Here is a 12,500-nt window from a genome sequence, read left to right as displayed (position 1 = left end):
AGTCTAAAATAACTCTACTTCTCTCTTGATTTATTCCCTCAGTAAACATTGTAAACATGAGTTTATGGTCTCAATCTCTAGTTTACAGTCTTCTTCAATACAGCATGATGTTCATTTAGTACATTATGGAACATTTAGAGTCAAACAGACCATAAAGCAGGGGATGCTTTAGGGGCGGGGCTACACAGTGATTGACAGGTCTCTACCACAGCGTGTCCTTGTTTTTCGTCTTTTAAACTTTAACCCTTTCACAGTTCATGAAAGTTAACTGACCATTCTCTAAGTCCCGCCCCTTAAACACAGTCTGGCCAATCATAGCGTAGCATCGTTCCAGCTCTGACCAGGGTCCAAAAACTCTGCTGTGTGTGTGTGTGTGTGTGTGTGTGTGTGTGTGTGTGTGTGTGTGTGTGTGTGCAGGAGCTGGAGTGTCTGCAGGACCACTTGGAGGACCTGGTCTCTGCCTGCAGGGAGGTCGTGGGCAACCTGACCGAGCTGGAGTCTGAGGTCATTATTATTAACACTAAGTGGACATTGTGGAGATCAGGTGTGTGTGTGTGTGTGTGTGTGTGTGTGTGTGTGTGTGTGTGTGTGTCTCACCGGCACGTGTTGAGCTTCCTGTTCCTCTCGGTTCACTGCAGGACGTCCAGATCGACGCTCTGCTGATCCGAGCCTGTGAGCCCGTCACTCAGGCCCACTGCCACGTGAGTACAGGAAAGACTAGCAGCTGGTCAGCAGCTGGTCAGCAGCTGGTCAGCAGCTGGTCAGCAGCTGGTCAGCAGCTGGTCAGCAGCTGGTCAGCAGCTGGTCAGCAGCTGGTCAGCAGCTGGGAACCTGAAGCCTTTGTACTTCAGTGACAAAACACAATAACCATAGAAAGAGAAAACAAGAAGTTCTTCAATCCAAGAGTTCCTGAAAAGAGAAGAAAAAGATTTTAGTGACTTTTCCTGTTTTACACATGAAGCAGCACTTCAGACTCAATGATAGATAATGTGTCTCGTTATTCTGTGTGTGTGTGTGTGTGTGTGTGTGTGTGTGTGTGTGTGTGTGTGTGTGTGTGTGTGTGTGCAGGATGTGGCTGATATCCAGATTGATACCGGTGACCTGATGGAGTGTTTGGTTCAGAATAAACACCAGAAGGAGATGAATGACAAGTGTTCGGTCGGTGTTACACACTTCCAGCTGGTCAGTTCCAACGACATCAGTCTCTTCCTCTTCCTCTTCCTCTTCCTCGTCGTTCAAATGAAGCTGACATCATTCAGATTAAGACTTAAAGTGATCACATTCTGTTCATTGTATTGAAGTCTGTTTATTTAGTATTTTAGTTAACAAACTATAAATATGAAACCGATATCAATAAACGCTCAACTTTCAGGTCCAGATGAAGGACTTCCGGTTCTCCTACAAGTTCAAGATGGCCTGCAAGGAGGACGTTCTTCGCTTGTGTCCCAACATCAAGAAAAAGTGAGTTTGATTTCCACGAAAACATCCAGAAACCTGTAAACTTGCCGTCCTGACGAGAGCGTCCTGTGCGCTGCAGGGTGGACGTGGTGCTCTGCCTCAGCACCACGGTGAAGAACGACACGCTGCAGGAGGCCCGCGAGCAGCGCGTCTCTCTCAAGTGTCGTAAACAGCTGAGGGTGGAGGAGCTGGAGATGGTAGCGCACACACACACACACACACACACGCACACACACACACACACACACACACACACACACACACACACACACAGAGACAGACACACACACACACACACACACACACAGAGACAGACACACACACACACACACACACACACACACACACACACAGAGACAGACACACACACACACACACACACACACACACACACACACACACACACACAGAAGCCTTACAGTGGGTCTCTCCTTCCCTCTCAGTCGGAGGACATCCGGTTGGAACCAGAGTTGTACGATCCGTGTAAATCTGACATCAGCCGTCTGTGTCCCAACGTGGCCTTCGGTAACGCTCAGGTGAGGAAACCAGAAGAACAAGAAGAAGAAGAAGAAGAAGAAGAGCAGTCTGTTCATGGTGTGGTGTTAAACTCTTCCTCCTCCTCCTCCTCCTCCTCCTCTTCTTCCTCTTCCTCCTCCTTCTTCTTCTTCCTCCTCCTCTTCTTCCTCCTCATCCTCCTCTTGTTCTTCTCCCTCCTCTTGTTCTTCCTCCTCTTCTTCTTTCTTCCTCCTCTTCTTCTTTCTTCCTCCTCCTCCTTCTTCTCCTCTTCTTCTCACTCCTCCTCCTCTTTCTCTTCCTCCTCCTCCTCTTCCTCTTCTTCTTCTTCCTCTTCCTTCTTCTTTCCTCCTCCTCTTCTTCCTCCTCATCCTCCTCTTGTTCTTCTCCCTCCTCTTCTTCTTCCTCCTCTTCTTCTTTCTTCCTCCTCCTCCTCCTCCTCCTCTTTCTCTTCTTCTTCTTCCTCTTCCTTCTTCTTTCCTCCTCTTCTTCCTCCTCATCCTCCTCTTGTTCTTCTCCCTCCTCTTCTTCTTCCTCCTCTTCTTCTTTCTTCCTCCTCCTCCTCCTCCTCCTCCTCCTCCTCCTCTTCTTCTCCCTCCTCCTCCTCTTTCTCTTCCTCCTCTTCTTCTTCTTCCTCCTCTTCTTCTTTCTTCCTCCTCCTCCTCCTCCTCTTTCTCTTCCTCCTCCTCCTCTTCCTCTTCTTCTTCTTCCTCTTCCTTCTTCTTTCCTCCTCCTCTTCTTCCTCCTCATCCTCCTCTTGTTCTTCTCCCTCCTCTTCTTCTTCCTCCTCTTCTTCTTTCTTCCTCCTCCTCCTCCTCCTCCTCTTCTTCTCCCTCCTCCTCCTCCTCTTCTTCCTCTTCTTCTTCCTCTTCCTCCTTCTTCTTCTTCTTTCCTCCTCCTCTTCTTCCTCCTCATCCTCCTCTTCTTCTCCCTCCTCCTCCTCATTCTCTTCTTCCACTTCCTCCTCCTCTTCCTCTTCCTCCTCCTCTTCTTCTTCTTCCTCCTCTTCTTCTTTCTTCCTCCTCCTCCTCCTCCTCCTCCTCCTCAGATGATCGAGTGTCTGAAGGAGCAGAAGAAGCAGCTCAGTCAGCGTTGCCACCAGCGGATCTTCAGGCTGCAGGAGGTCGAAATGACCGACCCCGAGCTCGACTACCAGCTGATGAGAGTCTGCAAGCAGATGATCAAGGTGGGAGGAGAGGAGGAGGAGAAGGAGGAGGAGGAGGGAGGAGGAAGAGGGAGGAGGAGGAGGAAGAGGGAGGAGGGAGGGAGGAGGAGGAGGGAAGAGGAGGAGGGAGACACAAGGATTTTAACTTCCAAGAGCACATTTTGGAATTTAAATTTCCAATAATTCATGTTGTGCATCATAAAACGTGTTTATGTTTTGGTTTAATGTGTTAAAAAGATGTTATAGTTTAATAATCACAAAGAGTCACTACGCTGTGAGACAAGTAAACAAACCCTCAGGTCAGTTCAAATGTAAACGTGTGTCACCTGAAACATCGTCACAGTTTACAGACCGACTTCCTAAAGATTACTACATTACAAGTAGAAGTAAAAAGAACAGAAGTGTCAGCATTATGTTCCTGAAGAGTGCTGCAGGAGATGAGACCTAAAACCAGGAAGTGAGTTGTTGTACCTCGGTTCCCCTCGTCTCAACACAAGCTCTAAATAAGTGTTCTCTTCATTCTTTACACCAAGTCTCATGAAAACAGAGACGCTAGTTTTCCAACAATCCTGCTGACAAACAAACAGAAACATAGAAGTTTCATCTTTAACGATGTGTTGTAATTTATAAACTCAAAACATGTTTTTCATGTAAAATATGAATCTAAGAAAAGTAACTGTAGCTGTGAAATGAATGTAGTAATGGAGTAAAAGTAATAGAAAGTACAAGTCCAGTATTTGAGTAAAGACAGATGAAGATACAGTCTGATCGGCTCGTCTCTCCTGCAGAGGTTCTGCACCGACGCCGACGCCCGGAACGTTCTCCAGTGTCTGAAGCAGAACAAGAACAGCGAGCTGATGGATCCTAAATGTAAACAGATGATCACCAAGAGACAGATCACACAGAACACAGGTCAGTCCACTAGGAGGCAGGAAAGGAGGCAGGAAAGGAGACGTGAAACTTTCCTGACTCACCTCCTCCTCCACTTCCTCTTCTTCCTCCTCCTCTTCCTTCTCCTCCTCCTCTTCCTTCTCCGCCTCCTCTTCCTCCTCCGCTTCCTCTTCCTCCTCCACTTCCCCTTCCTCCTCCACTTCCTTCTTCTCCTCCTCCTCTTCCTTCTCTGCCTCCTCTTCCACTTCCTCTTCCACTTCCTTCTCCTCCTCCTCCTCTTCCTCCTCCTCCTCTATTACCTCCTCCTCCTTTTCTTCCTCCTCCTCTTCCTTTTTTTCCTCCTCTTCCTCCTCCTGCTCCTCCACTTCCTCCTCTTCCTCTTTTTCCTTCTTCCTCCTTGTCCTCCTCTTCCTCCTCCTCTTCTTCCTTCCTCCTCCTCCCCCTCCTCCACCACTTTCTCCTCCTCCTCTTCCTCCTCCAACTCTTCTTCTTCCTCCTTCTCCTCTTCCTCCACTTCCTCCTCCTCCCCCCTACTCTTCTTCCTCCTCCTCCTCCAGACTACAGGTTGAACCCGGTGTTGAGAAAAGCTTGTCGAGCCGACATCCCAAAGTTCTGCCAGTCGATCCTGAACAAAGCGAGTGATGACAGCGAGCTGGAGGGTGAGGTCATCGGCTGCCTCAAACTCAAGTACGCCGACCAGGTCAGTCCAGGTCCTCCATCAGGGTCCTCCATCAGGGTCCTCCATCAGGGTCCTCCTGCTAACACCTCAGTGATATAAGATAATAACTAACAGTGAGACACAATAAAGGATAAAAGAAGTGTCATCAAACCCAATACATGAAGTATAAATGAAGAGATTTGAAGGTGAATAGTAGACTGAAACTCATACATATTTGTGATAATCATATAAAGTACAAACATGTTTGTGTTCTGTGATCCACACTGTGTCTTTAAATGTGTTCCTCTTTGAATGAACTGGTCTTTAATGGTGTGTTTGGTGTTTAATGGTGTGTTTGGTGTTTAATGGTGTGTTTGGTGTGTTTAATGGTGTGTTTGGTGTTTAATGGTGTGTTTGGTGTTTAATGGTGTGTTTAATGGTGTGTTTGGTGTTTAATGGTGTGTTTGGTGTTTAATGGTGTGTTTGGTGTGTTTAATGGTGTGTTTGGTGTTTAATGGTGTGTTTAATGGTGTGTTTGGTGTTTAATGGTGTGTTTAATGGTGTGTTTGGTGTGTTTAATGGTGTGTTTGGTGTGTTTAATGGTGTGTTTGGTGTGTTTAATGGTGTGTTTGGTCTTTAATGGTGTGTTTGGTGTTTAATGGTGTGTTTAATGGTGTGTTTGGTGTTTAATGGTGTGTTTAATGGTGTGTTTGGTGTGTTTAATGGTGTGTTTGGTGTTTAATGGTGTGTTTGGTGTGTTTAATGGTGTGTTTGGTGTTTAATGGTGTGTTTAATGGTGTGTTTGGTGTTTAATGGTGTGTTTAATGGTGTGTTTGGTGTTTAATGGTGTGTTTAATGGTGTTTAATGGTGTTTAATGGTGTGTTTGGTATTTAATGGTGTGTTTAATGGTGTGTTTGGTGTTTAATGGTGTGTTTGGTGTGTTTAATGGTGTGTTTGGTGTTTAATGGTGTGTTTGGTGTGTTTAATGGTGTGTTTGGTGTTTAATGGTGTGTTTAATGGTGTGTTTGGTGTTTAATGGTGTGTTTAATGGTGTGTTTGGTGTTTAATGGTGTGTTTAATGGTGTTTAATGGTGTTTAATGGTGTGTTTGGTATTTAATGGTGTGTTTAATGGTGTGTTTGGTGTTTAATGGTGTGTTTGGTTCAGAGGTTGTCTCCAGACTGTGAAGATCAGATCAGAGTGATTCTACAGGAGTCAGCGCTCGACTACAGACTCGACCCACAGCTGCAGATGCACTGCACAGAAGAGGTACACACACACACACACACACACACACACACACACACACACACGCAAACACGCACGCACACACCACTTTAGAGGACATTACATTGACTTACATTCATTTTCTGCAGACTTTACCTTTTGATAAACTTATGATTTAATGTGGATTTATTTCTCTCCTCTCCTATTTCCTCTCTCCTCACGTTTCCTCTCCTCTCTCCCCATCCGTTTCCTCTCTCCTCCTCTCCTAACGTTTCCTCTCCTCTCTCCTCCTCTCCTCAACTGTTTCCTCTCTCCTCCTTTCCTCACCCGTTTCCTCTCTCCTCCTCTCCTCACCCGTTTCCTCTCCTCTCTCCTCACCTGTTTCCTCTCTTCACTCCTCACCTGTTTCCTCTCTCCTCCTCTCCTCACCCGTTTCCTCTCCTCTCTCCTCCTCGCTTCTCTTCTCCTCTTGTTTCCTCTCCTCACCTATTTCCTCTCTCCTCTTCTCCTCTCCTCACCTGTTTCCTCTCTCCTCGCTCCTCCCCTCTCTCCTCTCCTCTCCTCTCCTCTCCTCCTGCAGATCTCCAGGTTGTGTGCGGAGGAGGCAGCAGCTCAGGAGCAGACGGGTCAGGTTGAGGAGTGTCTGAAAGTCAACCTGCTGAAGATCAAACAGGAAGCCTGTAAAAAGGTCTGAACATGATCCATCGTCCTGTGAACTAGTTTAGGATTATTAGTCTTAACCAACATGACCGTGTTTCTGTGTAAAGACGGATGACTAGTCTTCCTCTTTTAAAGCGTCTTCCTCCCGTCTGTGTTGCAGGAGGTGCTGAACATGCTGAAGGAGAGCAAGGCGGACATCTTCGTGGACCCGGTCCTCCACACGGCGTGCGCTCTGGACCTCAAACACCACTGTGCCGCCATCACACCCGGCAGAGGACGACGTGGGTGATCTCACACAGCACATCTGCATTTGTGCAGAACTTTTTTTTTTCGTTAACTCTCCACTGTCTGTCTGTCTGTCTGTCTGTCTGTCTGTCTGTCTGTCTGTCTGTCTGTGTGTGTGTGTGTGTGTGTGTGTGTGTGTGTGTGTGTGTGTGAACTCCGTCCAGAGATGTCGTGTCTGATGGAGGCGTTGCAGGACAAGAGAGTTCGTCTGCAGCCGGAGTGCAAGAAGAGACTTCAGGACCGCATCGACATGTGGAGCTACGCTGCTAAGGTGAGACTCCAGGAGGAGGCGGAGCTATTTATCTTAGTTTATTAAAAAAATGTAAAATCTGGAGGCAACAGATTTGAAGCCGATGCTTCACGTGTTAAAGCTGCATTCTCTCTAGTGTCCACCAGGGGGCGACTCCTCTGGTTGTATAGAAGTCTAGTCTAAAATGACTCTACTTCTCTCTTGATTTATTCCCTCAGTAAACATTGTAAACATGAGTTTATGGTCTCAATCTCTAGTTTACAGTCTTCTTCAATACAGCATGATGTTCATTTAGTACATTATGGAACATTTAGAGTCAAACACACCATAAAGCAGGTCTCTCCCCCCCCCCCACCCTCTGCAGGTGGCTCCAGCAGAGGGCTTCTCAGACCTGGCCGTGCAGGTGATGACGTCGCCCTCCAAGAACTACATCCTGCTCATGATCGCACTGAGCGTGTGCGTCCTCTTCCTGGTGGGGCTGCTGTGCGGTCGCATCACCAAGCAGGTGACGAGAGAACTGAAGGACCGGTAGAGGACGAGAAGCGCTCCGACGTGAGAAAAGAAAGACTTGACTCCTTGCTCCTTCCTCCTCCTACTCCTCCTCCTCCTCCTCCTCCTCAGATGCCCGGTCTATAAACCAGCCGTCCTGCACAGTGCCAACGCCAGCGACCACATCTGGAGCTCCTCTCGTTTATTCGCTGCTTCTCAATATTTGCATCAAATGCAAACTAAATTAAATTCACAAAAATCATTTGGGCATCTCCAAACGGATCAGGTTTTTTTTTTCCTTGATGATCACATTTTCCCTCGACTTGTTCATGAGGTAAGCCCCGATGCTTTTCATGTTATTTCATTTCTGATATTTAACTGAAGACTGGAGCATGCAGAGCAACAGGAAGTCGCTTCTTTCTGAGCGACTACAGCGGACGCCTGGAACTTTTGGGGGTTTGAGTCTTTGAGACGAGCCCGTTGCTTTTCCTTCACCCTTCATCTCGAAGTCCTCGTCGCTCGTGGACCGGATCACGTTCTTCTGTCTTCAACATGTCCCCCCCCCCCCCCCCCCCTGTTCTCTGTTGCCTTTAATGAACATAATCTGTCACCTAACACACGGAGAGGCTTCATCTTCTGCAGTTTATATCTGAACAAACTGCTGCTTTTCTCTGCATACTGAGTTCCTTTATTTTCAAACGTCTTGAGGTCAGACCCGACGTAAAACAGCTAAAACAAACGTTATTTATTATAATTATCACACCGCATCTCATTTGTGCGATCTGTTCACAAATAGAAACGTTAAAGTCTAATGTTTAGGACGTTTCGCCTCCTAGTGGTGAAGCTTCAGATTGCAACCGACTGAAACTTTCACCTGCGATGACGCGAAAAAACGTGATATTTTGGGCTAACAGCAGCTGGATGTAGTGACTTCCTGGAGTCTTCACGTTCACCACCGTGAGGTTGAAGGACCGGACAACGAGATATTAACTCAATACTTTAGACATCATTCGATCTCGTTGCAATGCTAAATATGCTTAGTATTGCAATAAAATATATTGTTATTTATGGCCCAAACGATGCAGTTTGACAACATGTTTTGTCTTAAGTTTCCACTCACCTCGGCTCTTCTTATTGCAGCTTAACGGGTCCGTCAGTCGAGCAGACAGACTAGCCTAGCCGTAGGCTAGCCGTTTCCCCTCGCTTCCAGTCGTTATGCTAAGCTAAGCTAACGGCTCGTTCCGCCGCGTCCAAGAAGTAAATTTAAAGCTGCTGTAAACGGTCTCGACTGCTCGACGTACATTTTCACTTCCGTTCCTCATTTTAACCAGGTGACATTAAACTAACATTACTTTGTTTTGTTTTGCGCCCCATCGTGATCTAAATACCGATATTTTACTATTTGATGCAACAAAAAGTTATATTAAAGGAAAGTTACAAAGAAAGTTTGACTTAAATGAATCAAACCCGGATGAAAGATCTTGTGTTTTTGACTTTTTATTTGACTTTTCAGACATTTGTTTTGCGGGTAACTTACTTCAGTTGTAACTAAAGAGATGCAAACATTATTAATATTACTTTCTGCTTGATGAATATTTAATTTTGCACTTTAACTCGATGCGCGTCACATCGAGCCTCGTTCGTCTTGTTCATTTATAAAGAAGAGAAGAAGAAAAAACAAACGGAGATTTCTAAAACGTAACCTCAGCGTTCTTTTTGGTAAATGTCTCTCAGCTCTTTGTTTGAAATATGAATATTGGTGAACGGTTTCACACAGATGAGCAGCGTGAAAACGTTCCCGAGGGTTTCTGAGCGTCTTCATAACCACCTTCTGTCTCTCTCTCTTTTCGTGAACAAACTTTATCGATGTGCTTTTTCTTTTTTACATTACGCCGACGTAACAGATTTATCATTGTGAAGTTTGATTTTGCTGTACAGATAAAAATTTGTCAATTTAATAAAACCGTCTGCTGACTTTCGTATCTTTTGACTCGAGCCGAGTTTTTATTTTAATGTTCCTGATGTCAACCAGTCATGTGAATTAACTAAGTACACTCACTAAAGTACAACATTGAAGTACTTGTACTTTGTTTACTTTTTCCACTTCTACTCCTTCAGAGGGTTACATCATCACTCTAGACAATAGTTACATTACAGATTCTGATGAATATTATAATCAACAAATACATTACGATGTCATATTCTAGATTCAAATGAAACTTTATTGATCACACAGGAGGAAGTCATGAGCAGATAAAGTGAATAAAAAAACGTAGTTACATAAATTGCTCCACTTTTACCGGCTGCAACATTAAAATGAACTAATTTATGCATCAATAATTATGATCTAATAATATTAATATGACCCATTCTGCTCAATGTGTTGAACTGTTGGTACATTCTGATGCTCCAAGTCTGCTGTTAAGTAAATTAGTATTACTACTTTTACACAAGTAGAGTTCTGAGTACTTCCTCTGTCAGAACGTCTGAACGTCAGTATATGTTGTTGTTGTTGTTTGAACCACCAGGTGGCACCACTACCATCTACAGTAGTCACGCTGCATGGGACCCATAGAATATCCACCAGTCCTGATATGATCGCCAAATTTGGGGAGTTTTGGGAGATGATGAATATCCGCAAAAAGGCGATTCATTGGAGAGAAAAATAATAATAAAAAAAAGTGACGTCTCGTAATTTAATCAAACAGGATGAAAAAAAATAAATAATTATATATATATATACACACAGATATATATATATATATATATACACACACATACATATTTATACATATATATATGTATAAATATATATATATATACACACACATACATATTTATACATATATGTATATATACATATATATATACATACATATATATATACATATATATATATACATATATGTATATACATATATGTATGTATATATATATGTATATATACATACATATATATATACATATATATATATATACATACATGTATATATACATACATATATATATACATATATACATATATATATATATACATATATGTATATATACATATATATATATATATATATATATACATATATACATACACATACATATTTATATTAACTTAAAGACACGAGTCTTTCAATGTCTCAAACCCAAATAAAACTGGATTAAACCAAACGGACCCGTTTACTTCCATGAAATCGAGCTCTACAGTAAATGAGCTCTTCTTTTCGGATTCTCGTTCATTAAGAAAAACAGCAGGATTTATTTTTTTCTATGTAATTTACAGAGATAATCTGTTTTTAATTCAATAAAACAGGGAAAATATTTATTTCTCAATTTTACTACGTGACGCTTTGTAAAATACCAATAAGAGTTAAATCCGATGATTCGAGTGAGTTCCGTGCTCCCGTAACATCGCCGATGGAACCAATGAAAAGAACTTTTACCTCCAGAACCAGAGGCGCCTTAAATATCTCCTCCCAGCTCCAAAGCTCTACACCGTACTGACCTGAAGTCTCTGCAGGACGTCATGTGATCACGAGGACACGAGGACAAAAGAAAGTGGGTCAAACCTGCAGCTGCAGAAAGCTCTTTATTGTCGCTTCCCGCTTCACGTCCTTGAACACGTTACAGTTTGTTGAAGAGAGGGAAAGAATGAAGAAGCGGCTCCGAAGCGCTTTAATGACCTCTTAGTGAACCACAGAACGTACACATGAAAAACAACAATATATCTGACAGGATATTACCTCTTATTATTCCAGACGTTTGAAGTGCGTGTGCTTGGTGATCGCAAAACAAAACTAGCAACAAACCACCAACGATCTAAAACAGTCAGCGCTACTGAAATGAAGACAGATTGCTAAATTAAAGAGGAGAATAAATTAGAACGTAAAAAGATTTGACTGCTATTCTTAAAAAATAAAAATAAATGAAGCGGTAAGCGACGGTTTACAGGTCAAGAATGAAAGTTGACTTATGATAAACATACAGCTAACACATTAACATGAGAGCGAGAGAGAGAGAGAGGGAAGAAAGTGAATTCAGTGTCACGCCTAAAAAAAAAAAACGACAAAATAACTGAAGCGTATCGCTGAACGAGCTGAACGAGCCAATCAAAAGCGAGAACACTTTGAAGTCCAGGAGCCGGGAGATTCTACTGGTTTCTACTGGATTCTACTGGGAGCTGTGGTCCCTCGGTCAGACACATAAGGCACTGACAGTCTGGTCGTCGGGTTTGTTTTCGGCATGACGAAGATGAAGACGAAGAGGTGCCTGACGCTGCAGTTCCTCAAACGGCCACTAGGTCAAAGACTGAAAAAAAAGTCCCACTATGTTCTATTCAAAATGATATTTTCATGATTTTATTTAATGATGAGAATACTAACGCTTTAATAAAAATATAGTTTGACATTTTTTGGGGGATTCGGTATTTAATGCCGACGGGTTGCAGCGAGCAGCCGGTTAGCTTAGCATAGCATTTGGACCTGGAGACAGCTAAGCCCGAATCCGACCAAATGCTTCCGTGAGCTGCTTGTTGTTGACATTCTGATGAGTGAGACATTGTTACACATGCTCGTTTTAAACCAATGAGAAGCTAAATCCTCATCAGACGACAGGTTCCCAGATCACATCTCAACGGCGTCAACGTTAGCTTCCGTTAGCTTCCGTTAGCGGTCGGAGTTTTAAGCTTGTAATTGGGTTGTGATCGACGACCCACGAATGGTTAACTTTGCTGGTTGAGTTTTTAGCAAATTTTAGACACACAACCGTGTAACCGTGTGACCCTTCGCTAAGTCCCGCCCCCTCGAACTTAGACTGGCCAATCATAGCGTAGCATCGAGCCAGCTCCGACCACCAGGTTCCCGACAACTCTCCGGCTCTAGACGAGCAGCTGGGGGGGGGAGGGCAGAGCT

The 12,500-nt window shown here is 43.9% G+C and overlaps 2 protein-coding genes across 3 annotated transcripts in view; one reads left to right on the top strand and one right to left on the bottom strand.

Moving 5' to 3' along the window:
* Window positions 1-9,578, top strand: part of LOC137886323 (Golgi apparatus protein 1-like) — a 22,152-nt gene extending 12,574 nt beyond the window's left edge. The window contains exons 13-26 of the mRNA XM_068728739.1: window positions 418-504; window positions 639-701; window positions 1,069-1,182; window positions 1,373-1,461; window positions 1,538-1,655; window positions 1,902-1,994; window positions 3,020-3,157; window positions 3,925-4,048; window positions 4,585-4,727; window positions 5,853-5,954; window positions 6,493-6,600; window positions 6,733-6,853; window positions 7,022-7,128; window positions 7,472-9,578. Coding sequence (XP_068584840.1) covers window positions 418-504; window positions 639-701; window positions 1,069-1,182; window positions 1,373-1,461; window positions 1,538-1,655; window positions 1,902-1,994; window positions 3,020-3,157; window positions 3,925-4,048; window positions 4,585-4,727; window positions 5,853-5,954; window positions 6,493-6,600; window positions 6,733-6,853; window positions 7,022-7,128; window positions 7,472-7,639 — 1,575 coding nt within the window. The 3' untranslated portion in view covers window positions 7,640-9,578. The remainder of the gene's footprint in view (window positions 1-417; window positions 505-638; window positions 702-1,068; window positions 1,183-1,372; window positions 1,462-1,537; window positions 1,656-1,901; window positions 1,995-3,019; window positions 3,158-3,924; window positions 4,049-4,584; window positions 4,728-5,852; window positions 5,955-6,492; window positions 6,601-6,732; window positions 6,854-7,021; window positions 7,129-7,471) is intronic.
* Window positions 9,579-11,160: 1,582 nt separating this feature from the next.
* pacsin3 (protein kinase C and casein kinase substrate in neurons 3) overlaps window positions 11,161-12,500 on the bottom strand; it is a 22,246-nt gene continuing 20,906 nt past the window's right edge. For both annotated transcript variants that reach the window (XM_068728743.1, XM_068728742.1), the window contains one exon: window positions 11,161-12,500. This exon is cut by the window's right edge and continues 904 nt beyond it. The gene's annotated coding sequence lies outside the window, so the exon portion shown is untranslated.

Source organism: Cebidichthys violaceus, unplaced genomic scaffold (assembly GCF_023349555.1).
Source record: "Cebidichthys violaceus isolate CVI_PGR_0920_01 unplaced genomic scaffold, fCebVio1.0.p SCAF_43, whole genome shotgun sequence".
Lineage (NCBI taxonomy): Eukaryota > Metazoa > Chordata > Actinopteri > Perciformes > Stichaeidae > Cebidichthys > Cebidichthys violaceus.
This window is presented reverse-complemented; position numbering and strand designations above follow the sequence as displayed.